The following is a 27559-nucleotide window of genomic DNA, read 5'->3' as shown; positions in this document are numbered from 1 at the left end:
GGAAGCGATGACACGACGAGAGCACGCTGCTGAGTGACTCAGCTACATTTTAAATGTCTTTTTTTGCAGTTTGCATTGTTGGAATGCGCAACCCACTGACCGTGACCCAACACAATTCTCTCCTCACAGTGTTGCAACTTGTATGAGAGTTTTAATCCTGAAAGGATTAATGTGCAGGGATAGGGAGGGAGCTGGTAATTTGGATTGCATTGCTAATACATTTAATGAAATTAATATAAAGTAACACAGTAAACACACCATCACAGAGTTCTACTGAAAGAACGTCTAAACTGAAGGAGAAATAGGAAAGCAACAGAAGAAGGCATTATGTGTGCTCAATCCTTCTCGAAGCTGTGCAACAGAAAAGATGCTGAGCCTCAACTGCTACATTTCAGTTTTGTCTCCTCTGCAGCTCAGGTTGTTCCATCTCACTTCTCTGGTTTTGAGGGTCCCAGTGTAGCAATAACAGTGGGGAATTTTGAGGAAATGTTGACTGTAGAAAAGCAGATTTTCTATGGATAAAATCATGTGATATAAGCATACAGGTACACAAGTGCGCATGTAAATGAATTTTCAGATCTGGAGATGTAAATTGAGCAGGTGACTGCTATCCTCTGTGCTATGAATATCCCCATAAAACATATCAAGCAGAAGAAGAAATTAACAGTATTACAGGTAAAAATTATAACACATTAATTGTCTAAATTCTTAGTGAAAGCCACAGAAGTAAAAGCTTGAGGCTTGGAAATGGAATTTTAAAAGACATTTTACAGACATACAGCTCCTCTCCTATTCAAAGTCTTACAGTCTTATGAAGAACCCCAATTTCAATTCCAAAGTATTCTCCAAAAAGGTATTACAAGTATTCCTCAGTTTCTTCACTGCTCATAAAGCTCTATAATGGGTCTGGGATCCAGACTGAGAGGGCTTAATTTCACTTAAGTCTTTATTTTTCCTATTGCATGGACATCTCAAGATTCCTAGAAGCAATCAAAGAACAAGAGGAGACATGTGAATTTAGATGGAATTTTATAACCTCTGAATCTGGGCCTTGTCAGTGATCATTACTTGACTAAAGTATTGTTTTAATAGTGAACTGACATCTCTGGATGCAGACAAGACACACCTCAAAAGACCACTACTTGTCAAGGCAAGGTTTTTTTATATGGCTCACTACAGAGAAAATCAGCATTACAGTCTTAATCCTGAACTTTCTTGACTCCTGAAATTTTCATAAAGCATGCAATTACAAGGATTGGATGTGATCTGCCAGGGCAGATAATATACAGATACCTGCCCCAGCAACCAGATGGATGCCAGCTGTCTCTGCCAGTACTGCTTTCTAAAGGATAATCTCTATCCTCGAGTGGAACACATTAACATGCTTTCACTTTATCAGACCAAAAAGCTGTCTCTCAGCAGGTACTTAACACAGAAGAGACAGTTCCATTGAGAGAATGTCCTCCAGTTTCGCCTGCCAGCATCTTTCAATGATTTGAAAGTCATGTCATCTTTAGATTTGCAGTCTGGACAGTGCTGAACATTTAAGCTTGGTCCAGCAAATGCATACACCTACACTTAGCTTGATCATCAATCATGAGCAGTCAAAGCAACTCAAATGACTTAAAGAACTATGGTTATGTTTTTCTCCGCCTACAGACTATGGAACTCAGCAGAGAGGACTGCAACCTAAGGCAGCAGCATATTAGTATCCAATGGACACATGTCCATTGCATCCAGGAATCCCTTTAGTACTCATTTCTCCCCTTTCCTCTATCTTACACTGTAGGGAACAGTCAAGGAACATATTCCACCTCTTCAACAGCCCCCTGGAAGCCAATCTCTGTGAGGGTGGTAACAACACTGCTAAACAATTCACAAACACCGGAGAATGCTGAAGAGCAAAAAGTCTCAGTACAGATGACACCGTCTCACCAAGTCAAGTTGCAATATGCATAATCCTTGCACAGAGAGTACCTGGCCTCAGTTTGTAAATTAAGTATTTTAGCAAGTATTTTTGAGATCTGGTTTTGTTTTGTTTTTATTTAGCTCAATACATGGAATGAATTAACATCAGCTCTATGAAACTCATGTCTCATTACAAAGCCGTCAATTTTTTGAAGAGCCCTAAATATTTGACTGAGTTCTATTAAGTGAGTGGGCTTTTTTATCCTGGGTGTCTCTATGCCAGATAACAAATAAGTTGCGCTGTTTTGAAAGTTCATGGCAAAATTAATCCTAAAAATGCACTGCATTTTATAATAATTTTTTACTGCTCACATGTTACAATCTTTTAAGATTATTTTCCAACCCACACTGGCTTTAGGAAGGTAAGCCTACTGAAATAAATGGTTTTTTGTTGTTACGGTGATTATCTGTATAGTTTAGATTTGGTACAACATATCCTCCAATACTGTTTTGCAAATTAGAGCCTAATCCTATTTCCTTTGAAGCTGGCTAGCAGAAGTCTGATGGTTTCAATGGGAGGATAATTCCTTTTTGTGAATAAAGAAAAGCAGTTACGTAAAATAATACTGTCAGAAATGAAGAATTCTCGAGTGGTGCCTATAAACTCAAAGAACTGAAATTCTCACCAAATGTTTATCTCAGAAACAATGAAACACTACATGTTTTACACGGACTTGCTAAAAATTGAAAGGAAATATCTATGTATGTTGGTGATACATTCAAACATATGTATACTTCTATACTTTTTTCAATTATCATTGCTATTCCATATGAGCACAGAAAGTTTCTTTTGTCCAGTTTTAAATTACATACTTGATTTGCTTAATGGCCACTGGCTTCACATTTAAGAGCATGGAAATTTAAAAGGAAAAGTGGTATTTCTAATGCTACATACTACCTGTGCTTATTCCATTACAAAATTGGCAGTTTTAATTTTGGAGTTTCTGGTATTTTCTTATGCTATCTCTCCAATCACAGTATATAGCAATGATTTATGACATATTTCCTTGGAACTGATGATTTCCATGAAAATGATGATGTATGCTTCCAAGCAGCTAAAAGGGAACACTCTTGGGGATATTAACAATGCTCATGAGTACGACATAATGAAACCTGTTTTCATCACGGGCATTCATGCTTTTCTGCTATTCAAGGGGCATAAAGGACCTGAATACAGGCTATACTGAGTTTCAGCCTGAAGGGAGCTTCCAGACTGTCTGACAACCATAGCTGGACACTTCCCTGCTGGCCTCTGGGGGGCCCGAGCCAGTCCTGAGCTGCTCCTGCAGCACGGTCAACTGGCACAGGTCAGAACAGGACCCGGGCTACTCTCCTTTTTGGTGGGACTACGGCTTGCACTGGACATGCAAAACCACCAGGCAGTTGTCACTGTCATCTTGACAGACTGCTGCACTCCTGGCACGCTGCAAGACTGAGACTCTGATTTAGTCTATTTTAAGTGAAGCTGTGCAGAGGTGAACACATGCCAGGAAAATTTTTCACTTCTCCCGGCAGTCAAGGGCACCCTTCATGTTCCCTGTGTCACCAGCCCTCTCCTAGGTCCCTCCTGCCTCTTGGTGCTGCTGCATTTCCATCCCTGTGCCAGTCCTCACTTGCAGCAGGTCTGTCCTGCATTCCTTCACATGGATGTCTCTTGAGGCATCCCCTCAAGTGTCAGAAGAGCTACATAAGTGGGTTTCAAACCAGGGACATGGAAGGCAGCCAGGGCAATAGCAGATGTCCCTCTGTCCCTCTCCTGCATGTGCAGGTAGCCCAGCCATTGCTTTATTCTGTGCCAGCTGGGGGGAATGCAGTAACACTTCAGAGCATTAAAATAAAACATCAAAAACATCCAAGCTACAAATGTCATTTTACTTCTTACAAAGAGAAGGCCACAGAATTTTTGTCCTTTCCACATTTAAGATAAAGGAAGGGGCTACCAAGGGAAAAGGTGTGCTTTATTTATTAATTTTTTTTTTTTTGGTATAGTAACAGAGTGAAGCTTCCCTTACCTTTTCTGCTTTGGAATAGCCACTTTGTGGTGCACTCTGTGAAAGAGATGTTAAATTTCAGGCTCCCAGGCTTACACCCAATATCAGGTTTCCAAAGATCAAGAAGCCAGCACAGGAGATGTTTCTTCTGACTGCTGCAGGATTCTTGCTGTCTTCTTCGACCCTTGTGGCATGGTGCTGGCTCCTGCTGGGAACAGGGTACTGCACTAGGCAGACTTGCCTTGGGCCAGCTGGACACTTTTGCTGATCCTAAAACTAAGGCATAGTAATGTAATTACAGAAAAGCTTCCGTTTTCAAGTTCAAGTCAGAGAAGCTAAGGCTGCAACCTCAGGACAGAGTGTTCACAGTCTCAGGAAAAAACCTTGCAGAAGTCCAGCTTTACACACAGGCCCAGTGAGTTAGAGGAACCAAACAAGAATCCTCACCGAAGCCGGTGCCTGGCTATCACCCCATCACCTTGACACTCCAGAGTCAGTTACCTTTGACAGACCTGAGCCTTTGTAGGAGCCAGCCAGAGAAACTGTCTGACCACATGGATCAGCTATGCTAACACTCCCACAGCGAACCAGAGGGATGGGGCTCTCAGCTCCTGAAATTCTGTGCCTTGATATTGCTGTGACCACAAAGTGGAACCCAAGATTTCAAAAAGTCTGTGTGTTATCCTTGCAGAGCAGGCAATCCCAGCTGTAACCTGCCCCTTAAGGTCAGCAGGGAAGAGACGCTGAACCAGGGCTCTCACTTGAAAGTTGTTCTGTTGGTCCAGAAAACTGGCCATAGTGGAGCATGACAGAATGATTCCACCCCATGCACATTTCCCATTTCTGCTACAAGAGACCATCTGCCTTCTCTGGTCATGCACTTGGGGATGGCTTCTTTTCTAAAGAGAACATCCGATTCGTCTTAACCTTGGCAACAATTTGTATGTCTGTATTGGTTTAAGTTTTCAAGCTGTCTTTGTGAAAGAAATAACCCTGACTTTAAAATGAAGAAATCGTAAAACTGATGCATTCTTTGTATTTCAAAGATCCCGAAAGCAGACACGGGGTGTTCCTCAACTCTTGGCGCAGATTTCCAAGTCAACCACAACAGGCTGGGCCCAGGAAGGTTTCTCACCGGCAAAAACCTGGAGCAGGCAAACAGCGCCTGCCCATGCCAAGGACAGGCGGCACCTGGGTGTGCCTGAGTTTTTCTGCCAGTTCCACCAACATGGAAACCCTACAGGAAACCCTCGCCCGCTCGGTGAATGGGGAAAATTAGATGTTTTCTGGAAAAAACTTTCCAGACCTATATTTGGCGCAGGCTCACTCAAGCCCCTGCCCGCTGACTCTGCAGGTGCACACTCCAGACCCAGGGGGCCGGTGCCGGTGCTCCGCCTCGCCTCAGCCCGGCCCCGGGGGACGCAGGGGCTCAGTCCGGGGCCGCGGCGGCACGGGGCTCGGCCCCGCTGAGGCGCCTTCCCGCGGGCCGGGAGAGCCGCCGGGAGAGCCGCCGCGAAACCCCCACGAAACCCCCACCTACCCAGCGCACAAAGCAGGGCCCGTACCAGCACGCCCTGCAGCTGCCGCCCCCGCCCGACCCGCGGCTTTCGGGGCGGGCCGGGCCGGGCGGAGGGGCCGCCCCACGCCGGTGCCGCCGCCGGGGCGGGCGGCGGGGAAGGGGCGGAGAGCGGGGGCGCCGCCGCCGCCCCCCGGCCCGCCCCGCCCGCCGCGCCCCGTGGTGCCGGCGCGGGCGCGGGGCCGAGGCAGAGGCGGCGAGGCCGGCGGGGCGCTCACACCGCGCCCGCCGCCGCCGGGTATGGAGGGCGCCGAGGCGGCCGCCCACGGCAGCAGCAGCAGCAGCCCCAGCCCCGCGCAGCCCCGCTGCTCCTCCTGCGGCCCCGGCCCGCCCGGCGGCGAGGCGGCAGCGGCGGCCATGGAGGAGCCGGTCGGGGCGGCTCCGTCCCCGGAGGTAACGGCGGCGAGGAAGCAGCAGGGGGTGAAACGGCATCACCACAAGCACAACCTGAAGCATCGCTACGAGCTGCAGGAGACCTTGGGCAAAGGCACCTATGGCAAAGTCAAGCGGGCCATCGAGAGGTTCTCTGGCAGAGTGGTAAGGTTGGCGGAGCGGCTTCTCTCTGCCTCTTTATTTTATATATACAGGTATATATAAGGTCAGATTCCAACGCCGATTTCGTATCGGAGGCGGCCGGGTGCATCCCCTCAGGAGCCCCGTCCTGTGCGGGGCTGGCGGGTTGTGGAGAGGCGGGTGGCTGGCGTGGCCGGCAGCCCGCGGGGACCCGCTCAGCATCCCACCCGTGCCTGCGGTCCGGGGCTTTGTTCAGAGTGCCAGCCCTGCAGAGAGACTTTCATCTGGGAGGAGTGGTGGAGGTACTCTAGTAGCACATTGCTACATTTTGAAGGGATGTGTTATTATTGGAAAAATAGGGTGGCTTATTGTTTTTGTTCTTTTTTTTTACATGCGGGTCTACTGTGAATAGTTTTTTTTCCCCCAGTGGAAATACACGTTTTGGAGAAACCTGTCACATCCCCTGGCTAACCAACGCTGCTTACAAAGTACTGTCAGAAGGGAAAACGTTTGCTTCTCTGGTTAAAAATGCCGTGATTCGGTCATACTTTTGTGACCTGAACTTTGCTGACACCTAAAAAAATTGCAGGGACTGCAACCCACCCCATTGGTTTTTACGATCCGTTTCACTGCTCAGTGGTGCCGGCTAGCTCGAGACTTGAAGCAGCCCGGGGGTTGTCCAGCAATAACTCAGCTTCAGCATTTCCTCACTGGTGCAGCGCTCCAGCCGGGCGCAGAAATGCAATTGAAGCAGTGTACACGTTAGTCAGAATTATTGTCATTTTTCCTTCCCAGAAATATGTAACTATCCACAGAGGGCAGGCAAATGAGAGGCAGGCGTTGTTGTGTTAGAGATTGCTCGGGGAAATAGGTGGTTTTCTACAGAGGTCTTCGCCCTGAAGTAGACTAATTGAGTTTTCACTAGACTTCATCTAAAAGCAAAGCATTTCCCTAGTGGTGTACATTTATCTTTCCCTTTCGGTTGCTGAGGAGCTCAACACACACCCAGAGGCAGAAGGATCTGTAAAACAGAAAATGAAATTTCAGATGCTATGACTTTAATAAGGAACACTTAACTTTGCAACTGAATATTTTTGTGTCGACAGTGAAAATGAGAGTTTCAGCCAAGTTGTAGAGTCATATCATATATGCTTTCAGTTTATTAGCTCATTTGGAGGCTGGCTAAAGAGAAACCAGAGATGGACATCTCTGCATATGCTCACTCTAAGTCCATGATTTTTAAAGTTTGCTGTCTTGGCTGTTTTACAACTTCAGGCTAACAAAAGCTTCAGGGCTGTATTATATGCTAACTATTATTTTTTAAGTAGATTAGTTTTGAGTTGCATTATAAAATGTAGTAAATAAGCAAATAAATTGAAAACATCTTTTTTCAAGGAGTTGAGAAATTAACAAAAAAAAGGTGACAGTAATGTACCATGAGATTTGGCTTTGGAAGGAGTCCTCACAGAGGAAAGGATGCACAGTAGATGTGTGTCTCATCTAACTTAACAACACACTAGGTCTTTCCATATTTTGCTAAGTATCAAGCTATTCAGCTGCACAGCTAAAGGATACTTTGATGATATGGTCTGAACTGAATTTATATGGCTAATGCCATCTAGAAATGGAGAGAGCAAAAATCAGAATACCTATGCAATTTTAAATGCAGTAAAAATGTAACATTCGCTGTATCAGCTGGTATGTAGAAGCTGAACAAGTCCTTACCAGGGTGTGAGTTTTTTACTGGAGTAATGCAAGCCTTGGCATGTGGCACTTCATAATTATTAACTAGTCTGCAGGCAAGTTCTGGTGTAACGTGTCTATTTGAACTGTAACATCTGTGAGTGTATGTAAAATATCCACAGTTTGTCTGCTTGCAGAATAAAAGCTAGTTGTCAGGAATCCAGCCAGATCTCGGTGAATGGCAAACACTTCTTGTTTTCTGACAGTTCCCTCGTCTGGCTGTTACAGTGAACACTGATTGCTTTCTGTGGGCGAGATAAGAGAACCGACAGGATGACTGATCAGAGAGAGGCAGTTTTCTTTTGTTTTTTCCACCTCTCTTTCTCTTCCCTTTCCTCTTCTCAGTTCTTATTAGTGGGCAGTGTTTGCATCATCTGTGAGCAGGTTGGACCAGATGCTGCCGTGTCCAGCAGGGGATGCACAGAGCAGGGAATGTGGCCGGCACTGTCTGTTGCACCATGTCCAATGCCAATCCTATTGCAGCCGGCAGCGAGAGTCCCAAGGTTGCTCTAGTCCAGGCTGTTTGCTTCCTATTCTGCTACTGGTTTAGCTGATCATATCTTTCTTTACTCAGTGGTAAGCAGGTATTTGAAGCTGTATGGTAACAGATTGCAAAGCTGGACCATGTGTTCAAGCAATTCTCCTGCTTGGCCTTTTCACTTATCTTGTCTGTCAAGAATTTCTTTAGCTGTATGGCATTTAATAGAGAGATTTGCGTGATTAGCCAGGCTTTTAATGTGAAGCACAAACTTTGGATTTGTCATCATCTGTATAAATAGAGCTCAGAAATGAAATAAACTGGCAGGTTTGGGTAAATAAAGTAAAACCAAGGTGAGAGGACTGTTCAACGCAAAGTACAGATACGCTTTAATCCTGTGCCATTGGAAATCAATAGCAGGATTTCTGTTGACTCGAATGAAAGCAGTATTTGGCACATGTTAGCAGGTTACAGGTTTATTCAAATTGTTATTCCTCTTAACTTTAAATTTATTGTCTTTCCTTATAATGCAGTGGAACGTGATCATAAAGTTTCCTGCCATAAAGCTCCAGGGTAGATTGTATGATACATTTGGTTTGTTACTGGAAACAACTTATGTGAATTTGTGCAGTAGTTACCACAGTAACTACAGACAGTATTGCATGCTGCATGGAGCAGTTAAAATGTTGCCCAGTATATGATGTGTGAGGTGCCTAATTTTGCCAGCAAGGTTTCTTCATTAGTACTGTCTCAGTATACACAGTTGTAACTTACGACATTTTAAATTAAAACACCTGTTAGCAAGTGTAAGGATGAAGAGATGATATCTCAAGCCTGTGAAGTAACACTCATGTTGATGTTTCTGTGGGTGTTTTTTCCACTTGTCATCTTGCACATGTTAAAGCAAAGAACGGAACTTTTGTTCGTGTTATGTATTCAGTGTTTGTTAGCCAAGAAACCCACAGTTACACTTATTTCAGCCTTATTTAAGGTGTGTATTGACCACCTCTGGCTGATTCTGTGCATGGTGCATGAAGATGGTAAATGCTGCTGGATTCTTCTTTGAGTAAATGAGTCCACTGGAGTAAATACTCACTAGAATGCAAATTTAAATTACAGATAGGCGTTTTCTGTTTGTCGTTTGCAAAAGCCAGGAAGTTTGTCTTCCTTTCTCTCGTTAGGCTGCACTTGGGAGGTGATGGGGAGTAGTTGCAGGAGCCTGCTTCTCCTCCACCTTCATCTCCCTCTTTCGGCCTGAGCCACGACATCGTTTCTTCCTCCTCACCAGCAGGTGGAGGAAGCACTATTCTCCTCCAGCCGTTCCTTCAGAAAGTTAATTATTTTGGGAATTGATGACAAGCAGCAGCCCAACATGAAGAACAGGCACGTGGTGCGTATTTGGACAGGCATGTTATGTGTGGTGGCTGCTGTGTGTTATTCATCTCTCGCATAATAAGTGCACATAGAAAGATGTTGCCAAATGAAATTGGTTTCTGAATCAAAATCTTGTGAAAAACCCTCAAACTTTAAAGCAATCAATCTTTTTATTTACAACTGCAGTGTACATCTTTGCTTTGAAACAGGTCTGCTTCTTGATGAGTTTGAAGGGCTGCACAGGGTCTTTGAAACCTGGACCAGCAACAGATTACACAAAAGGAGGACCTTTACTTTGCTGATTGTATTTCTCCATATCATGACAAAACCAAAACATGAATACCAACAATGACAGCTCTGTCATGTCAGTAATTAAGGCCTTGTTGGCCACACAACCATTTGTTTGTGGTGTGGTTTTTAAGGGTTCCTTTTAACAGAATAAAAGTGTGCTCGTGGGTCACTGAGGGCAGTGAAAACCAGGTGGAATTTTTGTTCCGGTTCTCTCACCTGTGCTGCTGATACCACAGAAGATGCCAGTATCCCTCTGATGCATGTGAATTCTTTTATCTTTATTGCTGTATTTCCATTTTTTCCCCTGAGAACTTCTTCAGTTAGCACTTGGGTCACTGCTTCGTATTGATTTTTATCTTGATTGCTCAGTGTGCATCTTCTGCAGGGTAATGTCCAAATCTGACACAGAACTGTTTATTTCTTTTGAGGTTCTTTGTTGCTCTTACTAAGATATCTTCCTTTGTTGCAGACACAGGTATAAGTATCTACACAGCACTGCTGTGATGTGAAGTGTCTGTACAGTACTTTGCACAGCAAGTTCCTGATTCATGAATGTGGCTTCCACAGTTCTGATAATACAGTTGAATTATAGTAACAATAGCTTGTATTGCTACCCCTTTTTTTTACATGGGAAAGGGAAAACTTGCCAATTAAATCCAAAATCATCAGAAGTTCAGCTGGTTTTGAGTGCACAACCTAATGCCTGATTCGTCCACGTAGAGTATGTAACATCAGGGTCCTATGGATGACACCCTCTTCCTGCAGAGCTCGGTCTGTCCTGCCTCTTGGCCTCTCTCTTTACCCAGGGCTTTTGTCCCTGTGTGACATCCAGCTTTGGTCTCCATTCCTGGCCCTTTTGTACTCTGCTGCCTCCCGCTTTGTTGTGTGTGCCAGCGCGGTGACCCGCGCAGGGCGGGCAGCTTTGCTCCCTGCTTCCAGGCTGGCAGCTGCCAGCAGGATCTGTGCAGCCTGTGGTGGCTGCTGCGGGCACCTCTCCTGCCATGCTACACTTACCTGGGGCCAGAGGCTCCTCAGGGCAAAAGGGATTTTTGCAAAATGTATCACCTAAATCTTATGCGTGTATGTATGTGTGTATGTATTTATTTATTTATTTAAGGTGTTCAAACTGAGTTCCTTTAGGGACTCATAGTGTGACTAAATCTGGACAGTGTTTTCATGGTGCTGAAGGCATGTCAGTGAAACTCGGGTCATCCTCTGCATGCATGGAAATTCTAGGTCTGGAATGAATAGAAGTTGGAAAGAGTATATGGACTTGAAAATAGTTTTGCTGTTAATTTGTTGTGTTCCACCTTTAACTATTAGATGTGTTCTGAGATTGTGGTTTTAAAAAAAGAAAAAAAAGTAACAAATGGAGAAAAACCCACCGGAATTATTCTAATGTAATTCACAGTGAATATTGGGGGCTTATTACCATAGGAGTTACTACCTGGTCGTATCAAATTGCTACAGTCTTCATATAAACACTTGGATAATTGAAATGCCAAAGAAGACCTTAACATTAAGAGCTGCAAACAGAAATAACTGATTACAGCATGAAGGTCATCAAGAGAAAGGCACTAGAACAGTTTTCTGCTCTGAGAATTTTTGTTGGAGAAGCGGATTTGTTCAGGGGAGTATGGGTCAGTGGTATGAAAGTCTGGATTAATGACTAGCCAGTAAGGGGTTATCTGAATACGTTAGTTTGTCAAATCTTTTACCAAATTAAACAACAGCATGTTCTTTGAGCTTTGAGTGAACATCGTGATATTCTTTCAATGATGTTGCACTTTTTTGCAGGTGAGGAAATAAAAAATTTCCAAGAAACTGTTGCCTTCCGCCCCCCCGCGCATTGGATTGAAGAATTTTGGGCAGATAATTAACTTCCCTGTGTCTCAATGTATCCCTTTCTGAAGGGTTAATATAGGAAAGTTACTAATGAACAGGGCACATTTTGGCTTGATACATACCTAGTGTGATTCCCTCTACATGTGAAATTTCACAACAGAATTTGCGCCAATGCTTTTAATGCCACTTTCAACTAAAAACACTATAAAATGCCTAAGTGTTTTTACAAATGGTTTCACAGCACCATGTGCTAGAGAACACAAGAGAATGGAAATTGCTTGTACAAAATCTTTCATTAGATATTGCTAAAATGTACTGCATTTTTTAGTGGCATGTGTTCTAAAAATTATTATTATTTTTTTAGGAACCACAATGTGGATTTGCCATGTGGAGACAATTATTGTATATATTGTGGTTCGGGGTCATACATGTTGAATAAAACCGTGTGGAATGTGCAGTTCTTTTGAACAATTGTTTATTCTTTACAGAACTGTGTCTGTAGTTAGTCTGTGTTTTGTCTGGTAAATAAGTAACTAGAGAGTCTTTGCTGGAGTGAGGAATTGGGAGGAGGCACACGGTGGCCACAACAGTGCCAAGGAAGGATGATGAATGCTCTACATATATCAGCCTTGAACACCAGCAGGTGAAGGAGTGTACAGCCATGGTTATCCAAATGTAGAGCATGTGGGACACGTTTCCAAAACCTGCATACCAGGCATTTGGAAATTAGTTGATGACCTTTGATTTGACATGGGCATCTGCCTGGTTCTAGTCTCTGCCTCCTGTACCATGCTTAGGTGCTCTCTATCTACATGAGCTGGGATGCTGACACCAAAGCACCTCCTCTTGCTGTGCAGCCATGCTCCTCTCAATAGGACACTGTTCCCCTTACTGTTGTCTTGTATGTTTTCCTGTACAAAGCGGGACGAAACAATGTTTTCTGCCACAGCTCTGAATGATCTGCTGAAGCCAGAGGTGCAGGTCTGCCTCCAGGCTTGGGGTGGGATAGGAGCTCACAGCATGGATAACTAAACCCAGTGGTGGCTCCTCTGTGTGCTGGCCAGAGCCTCAGCAACTCCTGACCTGGGTAAGGCTGGAGGCTTCAGCCAGTGCCCAGCTCGGGTGTTCTGTGTTGATGGTTTGCATGCCACCAGTGATGGGCACATTGGCATGGGCATCTCTGACCTACAAAGAATGTTCTTTTTGCCTCCTCCATAAGTTAGGATTTGTCCCTAAATTGCCCAGGTGTGCACCAGACACTTTATAGAAAAACCTCTTGTCATTAGCACTGATGGGTCGATGTACTTAGGATAGTTGATATGTCAGAGGAAATGTCTCAGATGAAAAGGTCTCCAACTAAATATGTAAATGATATTTGTCAGCGTTTCCCTCAAATATCTTCCAGCAGATGTGAGTACCATGTGTGTCCATTTAATAAACTAAACTCAAAATAATTTCCACTTTGCTAGATATATGGGGAATAGCTGGGGAGGGCGGGGAGCGAACTACAAAGCAAGGTAAAACTGCATATGTGTGTTGTTATATTTGATGACCAATTCATTAAAGCCATAAGTGTATCCAGGCTTTCAATAGTGTTCTCCTGCTGTTGCTTCCTGTACTCCCTGGCTACAAAATCAGTCTCTGTGGCTCTCATTTGTCTTACCCACATGAAAGACTTCAAGCATCTGCAAGTTATGATTTGAGAAGTATCTGCTTTTAAACAGAATATATTTATCACCGTGTCTTCACAGGCAGCATAGTACGTTGTATAAATTAGGGGATCCTAGACCTTTGAACACTCGGAGGCTGGGTGAGGTACTCTGTGTGCATACTGTGTCTGGCCATACCCATCAAACATCCTGGACCCACACCAAAAATGCCAGATGTTCAGTCGACGTGGAGGCCCTCCTGTAACCTTTGCTGTGTGCTGCAAAGCATGGAGGGGGCAAGCTTGTAGCCATCCCTTGCTCTTCCATTGTTCTTTACTCTTATTCGAGCTCAGTAATTTCTATATTTTGAACTGTAGACCATGGGCCAATCCTCAATTCAGTCTGTTAAACTATTGCATGGTATAAGCTCATTATGTCCCTCAGCTCTCCGAAGATGGATGGGACTTGCTTAGCTCTGATGGTTTGTGAGCCATTAGTCCTTAAAGCTGCCACTGATCCATGATGTGATGGAAGTCCTGGGTCTTGCTCAAGTATGGATTTTTCCAGGCTCTGTGGTTCCTTTCATTTGAAAAAAAACCCAGTCAGAGAGCAGCTGTGGGACAAGGGATTGGCATGGCTGGCATGTGTGAAACCATCCCAGCCAGTTGTAGATGAATGCAAAAATCACAAAATAAATGCAGATCTTGTTTTTATGTGTTAAGAAGACAGCTGAGGTTGCTGAGTTTAACATGCACCTAATGTAACTTAATTTCTGGATTCCTTCTCAGCCTTCCCTTCTCACTGTCAGCATGTTCCACTTCACCTCACCATGCCTTCAGCATGGTGCCCAAGAGCCCTTGCTGTTGGGTCCCTGGGATGCCAGCCTGGTGAATGGGAAGGTCTGCTGCACCTTGTATGTGGCTGGCTGCCTCTGTGACAAAGCATCAGTGCCTGGCAGTCTGTGCTTCTCCTGTTGCCTTGCCTTCCTGGGGAACGTTGTCCTGTGGTGATCCCAGAGCCCCTCGGCTACTCTGATGCAGCAGCCGCATGTGGGACGACTTAAGGCTGGAGCAGTGTCTTTGTTCTGAGGTCTGGCGGCTTGAGGGACTTGCAATTATCCTAATGTCTGGCTGGGCCATGGAGCTGCGTCAGCGTGTTTGGTCTTGTGCAGCACTGCCTCAGAATAATGACACTAGTTAAGGGACATTAGGCTTAAGAAAAAAAAAAATTGTTCCTGTGAAAAAATACTGAGTTCAGGGACTAAATTTAGCTATTCCTGGGTAGATCAGAAGAATTGGGGTCCTGCTGTTGATGGAGATCTCAAAGCCTTCATATCATGTTTCCTGTACACAATAAGGCATTTGATCTCTGCTGATATTTCTAATCTGTATTAAATGCCTGATGGTAAAAGATATCTCCCTTTATTTGAGGTACAAGTGTTATTTTAAAAATGAGTGTGAATATTTTTTTAATCACAAAAGATAGCAATGAGGGTTGGGTATAAATACCTTTTTGAGCTGTGTGGTAACTAAATAAATGTTCTTTTTTGTTAAATGGTGCTTTGCTGTTGACACAGAAAGGTTAAATCCTTTGCACACAAGTCTGACAGGGGAAGACAGCAAAGCATTTGTTAAAGAAACAGTTCCAAGGCACGTGTTCAGAGCTGTCACTTATTTGCATATTTTTGCCACTCTGCACAAATCAAGCATTATGGCTTCCCCAGCAGAGTGCAGCTCAGGCAGGAGGAGCGAAGGCGCCTGGAGATACCTGGGGACACCTGACGAAGAGGATTCAGCAGGGCAGAGCTGCAGGCTGTTGTTTTGGTGTGAGGAAATAAAATAGCCTTTGGGAGGAGAAGAGGGGAGAGTGCACCTTCCCTTCTGGTGCATGCTCTAATGCCATTTGGCCTGGAACCTGGAAAATTCCTGTAAATACCTGCTGGAGGCAATGCAGGCTTAGCTGACCTGTGTAGGGATGTAACTAAGAGACATTCACATTGCCCTCTTGGGAAGACACATTTTTAATCAGGACTATACATGAGGAATAGCATCCTTCATGCTACTTCCTTTGTCATGTTTTTATTCTCTTCAGGGTGCCAAAATGAGGTGAAATAATTAAATGGTGATCTGTGTGTTTAAGCTCCAATTCCTATAGGAGCCAGTTGTTAGAGCTATTCTTTGGACGTCCAGGAGGTGAGTGGTTTCCCTGAGGTTTATCCAGAAAGTCTGTGGTGGAGCCACGGGGAGAACCGAGGTCGACCACAGCTCTAGCACTGTGCTGAGCCATTCCTTGTGTGGGTATAACCATCTTAGGAAAATTGCTCTTAAAATGAATATCCTCTTCCATGGCTATAGTCATACTTTGCAGGGATGGTGCCAATTTTTCAAAAGCCCACCATCTTTTGTGCCTTGGAGACAGCTCACCACTATTGAGCACCACTTGATACAACTTGGTCACTGTTGTGTCAGCACAGCCTGGGAGGAATGAGGGCCTTTACCTGGACTGTGCAGTGCATTTGCATCCAGGCCAGAGACTAGCCATCCTTTTCAGTTACAGGGTTTTTTTCTGTGTACAGTTGGAGAGTTTTCTACTGGGCTCTCTGTTTCAGTAAAACAAAGTATTCTCCCATTCTGTCTGGCATTTTATTATGTAAACGCAGTCTAAGGGAACCTGTGATAGGCCTCGTTGTGGGTTTTGCATTGCTCACAAGGAATTCATCAGGGAGAAGGATTTCATGCTGTACTTCAACCTCCTTCAAGCCTTTCTTGGATGAAAGGAAAACTCTGCAACCGTGAATGTAACTGGTTATCATTATTGGATGTCATTACTCACTCACTCTGAGCATAAAACAAAAAAAATTGCATCCCCTGTTATGCATGTGGGTAAAATGCTGCTCTCAGTTGCATTAACACTTGTAAGCTGAAGAGTCGAGTTCGGCCCTTTGTTTCCATTGAAATATTTGCTTAACACAGGCAAGGACTAAACAATACACTTGAAAGCGATTTGTGTTATTGTCTGTAGAGCAGAGCTTGTATTTTATGAACTGGCTGATCATAAAGACAGCATAAATCATGCAAAGCATTCTCATTTGCTTTTTCTTTCTTTTTTTTTTTCTTTTTGCAGATGGGGCTTGTAGAGTAGAGTTGCAGTCAAATGTCTGCTCCAGGATATTTTAGTTGAACTGTGCAAGTCCATTAAACAAATGTAATGGATTTTTGGAAAGAAGTGCTGCGTGTTTCAAACCAAATGTTTTACATAGAGAACATCTGGTTAGTTCTGGGTGTTTGTATGTAGAGCACATCAGACAGCAGCCGTAGTGAGTTCAGCTGGGAGGTTGCCTGGGATGTAGTTGTAGGATATGACAGTTCAGTTGTTATGGGGAATAATTCCTATGAAGTATTGCCATAAACTGAATGTTTGGCACAAACAGCTATATCTTTGTTTTACTGCACACCCAAGTTATTCTTCTTATCTGCCCAGCAAAACTCTAAATGCTGTTTAAATAACCCAGTAAAAGCTGGCATCTCAGAGCTGTATTAAAGCATGCCTGAGGAAGGGAAATGAAGCTTGCTCTGTTTTCAAGGAAGCACTATGGATTTCTGCCATGGGCAATGCAGTGCGAGTGAGCGATGAATGCAACATGCGCGAATGGTTTGTGGGGTTGAGTTGGAAATGATCAATGTTCCACTGGTGTTGTGTGGTGTTGCTTTGAGCAATGTGAAAATGCAAAACTGGTGAAATGCATGTAATTAGCCTGACATTAGAGTTTATTGGGGCTACTGGAAGAACTTCAACCTGGGTAAATTAGTAAGTCTGCTTTGGCTTCACAGCATTGGAAATAATATACTTCCAAGAAATGTAGGAAATACAGAAAAATGTCTTATTTGGGAGTTGGTTCTTAAATTATTTCTGCAGTTAACCTGAGGAATGCGTGGTTCAAATAAGATTAAAGTTGTAATTTCCAGAGTAGCAATGCAGCTTCCCCTTTCAGGATTGTTTAACTAAATGTTAAACAAAGTGGGTTAGGCAGCCTCTTGGTCCGGTCCCTTGTGGACAGCAATGCACATTATGCAGCACTGCTTTAATAGTCCTGCTCGGTCTGACATGATTTGTGGTATTTGCTGAGATGAGTTTCTGGACTGAGCAGCATGAGAGGGAATTGCTCCTCACTCTGAGGAAGGGGGTATGTCCAAGTCTGTGCGAAGGTCATTGGCAGGGTGAAGTGGGAAGCCTGGGCTGCTGTTGTTACACTACCCAACAGCTTAGCTTCTGGCAAGGGGATCCCAGAAACATGAGTTCTAACTCTCGCTTGTTCAACTGACTCCAGCCAAAACACGTGCCAAAAAAGGTGTTTGTGCGTGTTGAAGAAGGGGGCAACAGTCCTGGAGCTTGCAGGGTCTGGGGGAGTTCTTAGGCAAAAGCTTTCCATCCTGAAAAATAATTGCTTTGCGCTTTCTCCCCTCCAAAGCTAAGTCTCCTAACTACTTAGAACAACTGCCTGCAGTTGTGAACTCCTCTTCTAGCCGAGGAAGCTGAAATTATGAAGCTGAAATTATGCATTTAAGGCTGCAGAATTGCTGGATCGCCAGCCACTTAATTGTAGGAAAGCGTAATTTATTCCTCACCCTCTCACATCCATTCTAAGCCCAACTGGCTGCAGGGAGCAAGAGTGTTCCTGTTCCTGTGTTACTCTCTCCACTGAGCCATTAGGGTGGCCCTGGTGATTTACTTTCAATAAATAGAAGGGAACAACAGGAGGTTCCTCTACCTTCAGGGGTATAAATATGTCTCAGAAATCAGAGACGGATGGGGAAGAAATCTTAGCAAACTCCTTTCCTCCCGCTGTAGTAATTCCACCACACTTGGTCATAAATTGTAAGACGGTCCCTTCCCAGAAGGGACCATTAAATAGGTAATGTCCAGGCAGAACAATGTAATACTGAAGCAGTGCTTTAACAAAAACAAATTTAATATTGCAAAGCGATCTGTAAGCCCTGGAGCAAAATAATCTGGGTGAGGCTTTGATACATGATTGCCAATCTTTTTGTTTTCCGAGAGTATTTTTCCAGATAGGATGTGGGTTTATGGTTTGCTAGATTCCCACCAGGATGTGGTGTTTATATTTTGATCCACCTTAGATCAGTTTAGAAAAGTATACTAGATACAGGTGCTTCTGATAGTTCTGCATCATTAACCCTTCCATCTGTGCTGTTTAAACACATCTGTGCACCTTCATATAATTCCTGTGGCCCACCATCTTTGCACAATGAATCCTTGCTCATCAATGTTAATCCAAAAGACTAAAGTCTGTAAGTTCAACTTTAAAAGTCTCTCCAGACTTCAAAATTCCATTCTGTTAATTAGGAATTTGAGGTAGTCAAACAGTATGGTGTTGGGTTTTAATGAGCACTGTGGTGCATGAAAGTACAGACATTTCTTTTTAAAAAGACTCTTCCCAAGTTTTCCTTGTGCTATTGTAATTCTCATGGTGAAATAGCACTTCCTTTTTTTCTCTGAAGGACTGCAGAACCAGAGAGCAAAATCAAAAGATCCATACAATACCAGCTGACTTCACATTTGTGGTGGAAGAGGCACTGTAAAGATGTGCAAAGGTCTCAGTGGTTCTGAGGTTTCTCTGAACTTACAGAAGCTTCAGTGAAAAAAAGAGAATAAGCCGAGTTACATTTCTTTATCCACAGTTTTCTCAGGCAGAACGTACCAATGAATGAAAATGTGCTGCGAGGTGGCTTATTGGGAAAAAAATGGTTCTAAGAGTTCAAACAGTGTCTAACCCTCTTCCTTGTTTAATGTGAATTACAGCCTTGCACTGATGTAGTACCTTTCGCCTAAACCTGTAAAATCACTTTAGAGACTCTGGTAACTGCTGAGGTTACCATTATTTAGCAGCACATTGTAACAGTTTGCAGCAGTTACTTAGAGGGTGTGAATAACCCCATTTCCAATTTAAATTATTGGAGGAATTTCAGGAGGCTTTTTAGTTTTCAAGTTGGAACTAGATCCAGGTAACAGGGCTTTATACCTGTCTTCTTGAGAAAGTCATAAAGGGTTTTTTATAACAACATAGCCAAGATCTTGGTTTTGTGTTCCATCCCCAAATTGATGCCTTGAACAGTGTGTGCTCCTACTTTGGAGGATTACTTCAGTGTGGTTCACTGCTTATTCACAATGAAAAAACAACATTGAATTAAAGTCCCTCTCTGCTGCCTCAGGTTAGCATTTTGCATTACATCAGCAGCTGTGGTAGCTGTGAGATCAAGCCTCAAAATTACTGTGAAATCTATCTTCCAGTTTTTGGAGAGTGGATCTGTAATACCCATGTAACATTGAGAACGGTAAACTTGGGGCTTGTGAATTCTTTCACTCCTCTTTATCCTGACTTGCCAGTAATTTAATTAGTGCTAAACAGTCTGCACACAGACTTGCAGAAGTTAAAAGACTGACTGACACAGGATTTGCTTTCAGTGACTTTTCCTCTTTTGCACATGTGCTGGATGGAGCTATGCTGTGTTTGGAAGTTGATCAATAATGATTGCACAATTCTAACCTCATTTAAACTATGATATAAACAGACATGATAGAAACGGATGCTACCAGTTTTTTTCCTACTTTAAAGTGAAGTCAGCGCTTTTTTTCCTGCTTTTTTTCCCCCTTCCTTATTTTCCCCCTTTTTGGTTCCAACAAAATTGTAACCTGGAAGAAAAGCAATTAGACTTTGTGAAATCCCAACTCAGTGTAGCATTTGGCTTTAGTAAATGTGGAAGCCAAAAATAAACATCTGCTTGGCAACTTCACTAGAAGTTAACTGTAAATGCAGTTTTCATCTTTTCAGTGAATGTGGCATTCAGTGCTGGTTAACATCTATTAAGGAGAATGATCCATAGTTGAGGCTGTAAAGCATTTTTTTCTTCTTAATTACAGTTATGAACATCCATTGCCTCGGGGAAATCCCTTACCCCGGTTTCTTTCCAGATACAATTTCTTATGTGCCAAAGCATGAACTTTTCTTGAAAGTTTGAAGGTAGTTGGATGGGATATTTGTGAGTTATTAGACGTTGGAAAGCAGATGGTCTTCCATCGATCTGTGCATGATATGGAGGATATGGAGTTACATTTAGAAGTGTATTAGAAAAAATTTAAGCAGAACTCTTTTCTCCAGGAAGGTGAAGTCTGCAGATGATAGGGTCTCTTCCAGGACGCCAGACTAGCCTTGGGCTTCAGTACTGGCAGGCCACAGCTGCAAACATCTTTAATAACCTGGTCACGTCAGATCTCTGCTTTTCAACAAATCCTCTGCAACCTCTGCTCCTACCACAGCAAATTTGTTTTACTGTGGATCAGGGAGAGTTGAAGTGGATGCAGATTTGTGGTAGCATGCTATTGGAACAGTGGCGAGGGGTAAGAAGGGGCAACTTGAAGCAGCACTATGGGAAACACATCATTATTGCTAGGGATGGTGGTTATTGGTAGGATCTTTCTTCTAGAATTGAACAGTGCTATAACTTGGGACTTCAGTAATGTGGTGTAAAAAACTTTCGGGAAGGGAGAAGTTTTTTAGTATATTTTTGACATACATGGCTTGAGGCAAGGATTCTCAGTATTGAATGAAGAAAGGTCTGCCAGGGAAATTTGTCAGAGAATGCATGGTGTAAATATGCCAGGCTTTTTATACATAGATGAGGGTAGCAGGTACCAGACAATGAAGGGATGCAAGTTTCCCAGTGAGGCAGTAGTTACTCAGGAAATGTGCTCACAAATCTTGATAACAAACACCGTATGCGGGGGTGAGGAAAGAAGTGGAGGAAGGGTGTTGATGTTCCTCCTGGCACCCACTTTATATATGTACAGTATAAATGTGTTCATCTGGTAGCTTCTACTGCTCATTAAAACTTGATTCCACAGACATCTTTCTCTGTGAATAAAAGCGAACTAGAGAGGATATATAATTCTCTTGCTGAGTGTTCGTGAATAGTTAATTCCTCTTCCCCACTTGGTGAATCATCATTTATGATATGATAGCAGCAACTATGTCCAGCAGAACTAGAAAAGGAAAATTAAACCTGAGGTAATCATACCTTCATTCTCCCAGAGACAGTGTCACATTGTGCCTCAGCTTATGCATATAGAATTTTGATTTAACATTTATCACACCGACTTGGGACTTCTAGTGCCTTGGCACAAGAGTGAGTTTCTCTACAAGTAGTGATATCAGCTTTGGTTTTTATAAATATAATCTGTCTGGTACATTGTGAAGAGGGGAATGAAACAGGGAGATGCAGATGTTTGCTATATGCTGTTGCCATGCAGAGTGGGGCAGCTATAAAAAATACCTTTACCTCATACAAGCACATGAACCTGAGAGGTGCATCAAGGCACGTGTATCCTTGCCCTTTAAGTGTGCAGCTGCTGGCTTTGCAACAACAATAACAGTGTTTTGTCCTTGGTAACATCCATGACATGAACAAACATGTGATGAAACAAAGTAATGAGCAGAAGCTGAGATTTAAATCAGCAAAGGCTCACTTGGGTGCAGATGGCGCTGGTTATTGCTTTGAGCAACTCCCTCGATTACTGCATAGTTTGCCCACGTATCAAACAACAGAGCTGGGCTCCTGATAAATAATTAATAAGGATTTTGTTGAATGCTTGTCTCCCAGGCAGTATCACCATGGAGATGATCTGGCTTTTAGGATGTGAAAACTAACAATCTCCAAAACAATGGCACTGTGTCAACCTTACTCTTTCCCTGAAAGGGAGAGCTCTCAGAGATGTGTTAGCAGATTGCACGACGCCAGGCACTAATTTTGCTTACACTCACAGTGGCCTTTTGTCCCAACTTTTCAGTGACTGCATGAAATGTTTTCTGTGACTGGGCAGAAGCTTGTTCCTAGAATTACACATCCTGCATGATGCTCTTTAGTACTGCATCTGGCCCAGGGTTGGAGTCTCAAGGTAGCTTTTTTTCAGCAAATGGACACTGCAAAGATATAATCATGTGGGAGGAGGCTTACAAAAAGAAGTCTTCATAAGAATACTCTTGGAGAACCCTTTGGATGCTTTACTTCCCTGTAGGAATATCTGTCCATGGCTCCTTCTTCCCACCTGGAAGGTCCAGAGGCCAGATAGACAGTTATTCAGCCCATCCCCTGCCTTTCCTTTTTCTCCTTTGTGCAACTTCTGGAAGTGCCATTTCAATGCAACTGCATTATCAGCATCCCCCTCCTTATCATTTGATTGCAGCCACCTCAGGGACCACACAATTTCATAGCTTTGTTTCTTTTCCTCTTGGGTTGGTGATGTCTGGGCCAAGAGCCATATGCAGAGACTCCCCTGGAAAAAACATTATATGGTGCCAGACTTTATTCTTTCTTGCTTGGCTCTGTGGAGCTGGAGAAAGAACAATGTACCTTTTCCCTCCCCACCCCCAAACATCCTCCGCTTTCCCTTTCTCTTCCTCCCCTGGTTGATCAACCTATTCTTTACCTCCACACCCCTTTGGCCCTTGGCACGTTGCACTTCCCACCTTCAAGTCTCAAAGAAAGGAAGCAGAGCTGTGAAACCGGCTGGGCTCACCCACTTCCCATTGCTGGGTGGGGATGAATTTAGTTCACAGCTTTCAGAAAGGAGAGGTTTATGTGTATTTAACCTTCCCCTCCCTCTTCACCCCCCCAAAAAAATTAGTAATTTTCTTTAAACTTCTTTTCTGACACATTGCTCAGTGGCAACAAGCTGGTTTCCCTTTACTCAGGGAACTTCACTCTCTGTCCTGATGCTGGTTTTTTGACTCTCCACAATACTATTGCAAGAGCCCATTGGAATTTGTTCGAGCATGGGTGGTATGTACCAGTGCTGGAACCAGCTTAAAAGTCACAGCCTCCCTTGGTGGAAAAAAGCAGTTCATATCTCACTATGGTCCTGAAAATAGCCTTGGTAGATAATAGAGAGTGGAAGATTGTTTTCAGTGGGTCTGAATGTACTGCATGCAGGAGTTGCTGGGGAAGGGTCAGTGGTTTGTGGCATTTAAGTAGTGAGGCTCAGCTACAGCACTCACCAACTTAAAAATCTGTGACTGCACTGTGGCTAGTTCTACCTTTGTTATATTCACACAACTCAGCTGGAAATGAGGCAAACTTAGGTTCATTAGATTAAAACAAATACATGAACCAACTTCCTGAAATCAAGTGAAACAGATTTTCCCTTTGATGAAAATACAGCTTTTTTTGGCTCATGCCATAAATGATGATGCCAGCAGTGACTCAGCAGACACGGAGATTTGATATGGAAATGGGCACCTACTGCCTACCATGCCCTTTGCAAGATGCTTAGACTTGGAGATGCTTTTCTGCACGCAGTGGTCTTGATCAGGCTCTGCAAAAATAGATTCCACCCATTTAACTGCTAAGAGGCCAAGAAGCTTGAGAAGGAAGAAAGACATTCTCTCACAGATAGGACTGAATGTACAGAAACCTTTGCAACTGTCATACTTTTGAAGTATTTATAGTTGAATTCCAGTTATTTGTATGAAACAAAAGCAAAGAAGCACGAAGTGTGTTGGAAAATACTTTATAATCTCCCTACACCAGTTCAGAGAGTGAGTATAAATCCTCTTTCCAGCAAATGGAAACCAGTAATTTATTGCAACCTTGAAGAAAGCAATTTATTTCTCTACGCTTCCTGCCCAGCACACTCTGCAAGCTGACTCACGAGGGGATGGGAAGCCAAAAGCTGTGCTCCCTCTTTCCTATCTGCTTCTGGAAGGCAGAGCAGCTATGAAGCTGGGGCTGTGCTTGTGCAGAGCAGTTTGGAAGTGCCTTGCAATATTACAGGCTCACAACCCTTGCTTTCTCTCCCTTGTGCCATAGATTTTGGAGAGGGTGTTCTCTTTACCTGCTTCTGAGCAGAAACTGGTACCAGAACTGGCAGTTCAGGTGGAGGTGGTTTCATCCCTCTGACCCCACATGTGGGACCATGCAGCCATCAGAGCTGCAGAAGATACTGGGGATGGTTTTGGTGCACACAGCCAGTAATGAGCCTCAGAGGGAAACATCACATGGCCGAGTTTTGAGCTGTGACCTTGGTGCTTATGCATGTATTTAGCTTTGCATGTGTGAGCTGTCCCACAAAAGTCAAAGGCCTGCTCACATGTGTGAAGTTAGGCATGTGCTAAAGTGTTTTGCCAGATTGGATACTGTGTCTATAGGGGCTTTGGGTGAACTTGAACCTGTTTTGTTGGGGTGAGAGGCTTTAGATTTCATTATTAGGAATCTGATATGTTACTCTCTCTGAGTGCAAGGTCTTCGAGTTATCTGAAATTCTCATTAAGACAAGAAGCTAGGAAAAATACAAATTCCTCCACTAGTAGTGTTACTAAAAATACTATAATTAAATTATCTAAGTCTTAAACCCAGTAAAATATATTGAGAAAGCGTGGTGGAGGTAAAAGTACAGTGTTTTGAGAGTACCACAGGGACTAACAGCGCTTTCTCTGCAGATATTGAGATGGAATATTTGGAGTAGTTAATGTAGCTGATGTAAAAAAGCATGTTGCTTTTTTTGTACTCTTGATTCATAGGCTGTGACCCTTAATAAATTTTGATGTTGCACACAGTGAAGCCACTGCTTTCAGAGAAAGCAAGAAAGCAGGCTAGAAAAAAAAGAAAGAAAAGGACCTTAAGAATGAACAAACAAGTTCTTTCATAATGTATTTCTCCATTGACATTATTTCCTATTATGCTGAAGTTATTCAGGTTCATCATGCAGCAGTCCTGTAAGTGGGGTTTAGAAAAATTGAGCCAGCTCTGTCTGGTGTTAAAAGCATAAGCGCACTTTGAAAATGTATTTTCTGGAATATATTTCTGAAAGAAATACATTTCATGAAAGAAGTTACATTACTGATACTTTAGAATACCTGGAAGAGAGGCTTGTTTTACAGTCCGACACCGTAACATACAGCTAGGGGTCTTATTTTGCTCAGAGATATGAAAACAATGGAACATGTAATAAATGCCTAGAATGCAATTGGGATTTGTAATGTTTCTGTGAAATACTGAATAAAGCCCAACTGGGCTACTTTCTTGTTTGTGTTGGTTTTTTCACGTCTGTAGACTTGAGCCCAAGTATTCTTGCTGACATGGTCTGAGCAGACTGGTGCAGGTAAAAGACACCTGACTGGCAGAAATCCCTTTCTTAGAAGGGAAGAGCTAGAATGAATGCTGTCCTGCTCTGCTAATCCTGCTTTGGGATGCCACCTCTGACTGTGACAATCTGCTGACACCAATCACTCTCTGTTTGGCCTTTCGGACCAGGTCACCAGCAAGACTGTGCAATCCTGGTAGCCTTTGAAATGTGGAACTTATCCACTGGGGGATTGTGCAGGCCATCAGGCAGATGGCATGGGGTGAAAAGTGTTTGTTGAGATGCCTTTGAACCTTTCACTTTCCTGATGCCCTTTCTGAGGAGAAAAATAGCAATTGAACATGAGGAAAGGTATCAGAAATCATCCTTTAGTAGCCAGATGGTTTGTTGAACAAGGCACTTCTGTGGTGTATTGCACAGTTTGGGAGGGAGAGGCAGGCAGCAATTTCTGAGATGCTATTGTCCTTGTTTCCTTTAGGAGTCATGTTGGCTTTCTGTTTCGATTTCCTCATCTTCTGAAGGCAGATAAATTGTGCTGTTCCACCACTTGCCTGTCAAACCTTAACTAATAAATGGCTACAGCTTGTGTGCTGTGCAAATAGACAGTGATAATACTTTGTTAGTGCATGTGAGTAAACCTTACTTACGTATGAGTGCTTGTACTGGTGATGTACCAGGGGCACTGCCTCCCGCACAGCGCTCTTACTGTTTGTCAGGATTGCAGGGGATAGTCTGACTGTGGGCAGGTGGGTGCTTGGAGCTGCCCTGGCTTCACTGACACCACTGGAGTAAAGATATTTCACACCTGCCAATTGTCTTTCCTTGTTTCCAAGTGCTGGTCACCATGATCTGAAGGAACTGAGTGAGGGAAGAGAAAGTCTTGAATGTTAAAACCCAAGAGATGTGTTCAGCATGTATTCTTTCCTTACATTGGGATGAGATGTTGCAGCCTGGATGTCACTGACAAAATCCCAAGTACTTTGGCTGGGTTCTTGAATTTTACCCCTGCTACTGGGAAGTGATGCTTTCAGGAGAGCTTAAGTACCATCTTTGAAATTTGGGTAAACTTCTAGGAACAGCCTCTATAAATTGAAGTGCCTTAACCACTTTCCAGCATGGGCTGTGAGACTGTAAACTCTCTGGTCCTGTTACAAAATATGTTCCCAGGCAACACATCTGTTTGCATTAGAATATTAATACAAACATATATTTATAAAGTGCCACGACACTTTTCAATCACATTTGCATTTTTATACCTAAAAATATGTTTTCTTATATACAATTATTCCACAGAGGCAAGTTGCAGTAGTTATGGGTAGATGTGCAAAAGTCCTGTATGTGGAGCACACAGTCAAGTTAGCAGGAGATTGGCATGTCCTCTGGGCTGCCGTTATTACTTTACCAGTTGTGAATGGCGAAGAATTTGCTCCCCGTTGTATATTTGACAATGAAACCCTTCTTAAATTCTTCCTCAGAGCCAAGTACAAGGCTGTCTTTTAATAAAAAATGTGTTTTTACCCATGTCTATATTTATTTCTTGCAGGAATGCACATACTGCTCCAAGAGCCACCCACATCCTTCTGTATACAGAGTGTATTTGCATTTGCAGTCAGTCCCAGTGCAAACGTGGGAAGGGGAAAAATCCAGTGTCATCTTTAGAGCTGGTTGCCTTTTCCATCTCTAGAATTACTTGGAGACTATCTTGGTCACTCATTCAATTAAGATCTGTTGTATTACCTTTTCTAGAAATATGTGCCATGTAAATAAGATTGTAGCTATGCTGTTACTTTTAAAATCTCTATTCCAAATATTTGGGTCAAGAGGAAAAAAAGAATGGTTTTGGTTAACATGCAAATCATTTTGTCCCTTGTCTTCTTTTTGTTCTGCTGTACCAAGGTAGGGAAGCACTTGAGCAAGAGCTTAATTTTAAGCATGTGCAGCAGTCTTTGGGAATTCAAGGGTATGGGGCATGTGCTTA

At 43.3% G+C, this 27559-nt stretch overlaps 1 protein-coding gene across 2 annotated transcripts in view; it reads left to right on the top strand.

The window, feature by feature from the left end:
- Positions 1–5689: 5689 nt before the first annotated feature.
- The window catches only part of NUAK1 (NUAK family kinase 1), a 47239-nt gene continuing 25369 nt past the window's right edge, over positions 5690–27559 (top strand). For both annotated transcript variants that reach the window (XR_014226324.1, XM_082279690.1), the window contains exon 1: positions 5690–6072. Coding sequence is in view for 1 of the 2 variants with exons in the window: in XM_082279690.1 (XP_082135816.1) it covers positions 5776–6072 (297 nt within the window). In the remaining variant the exon portion in view is untranslated. The remainder of the gene's footprint in view (positions 6073–27559) is intronic.

This window comes from Coloeus monedula (genome assembly GCF_965178545.1).
Source record: "Coloeus monedula genome assembly, chromosome: 4".
Taxonomy (NCBI): Eukaryota; Metazoa; Chordata; class Aves; order Passeriformes; family Corvidae; genus Coloeus; species Coloeus monedula.
Note: the sequence above shows the minus strand (reverse complement) of the source record. Positions and strands in the feature narration are given on the sequence as shown.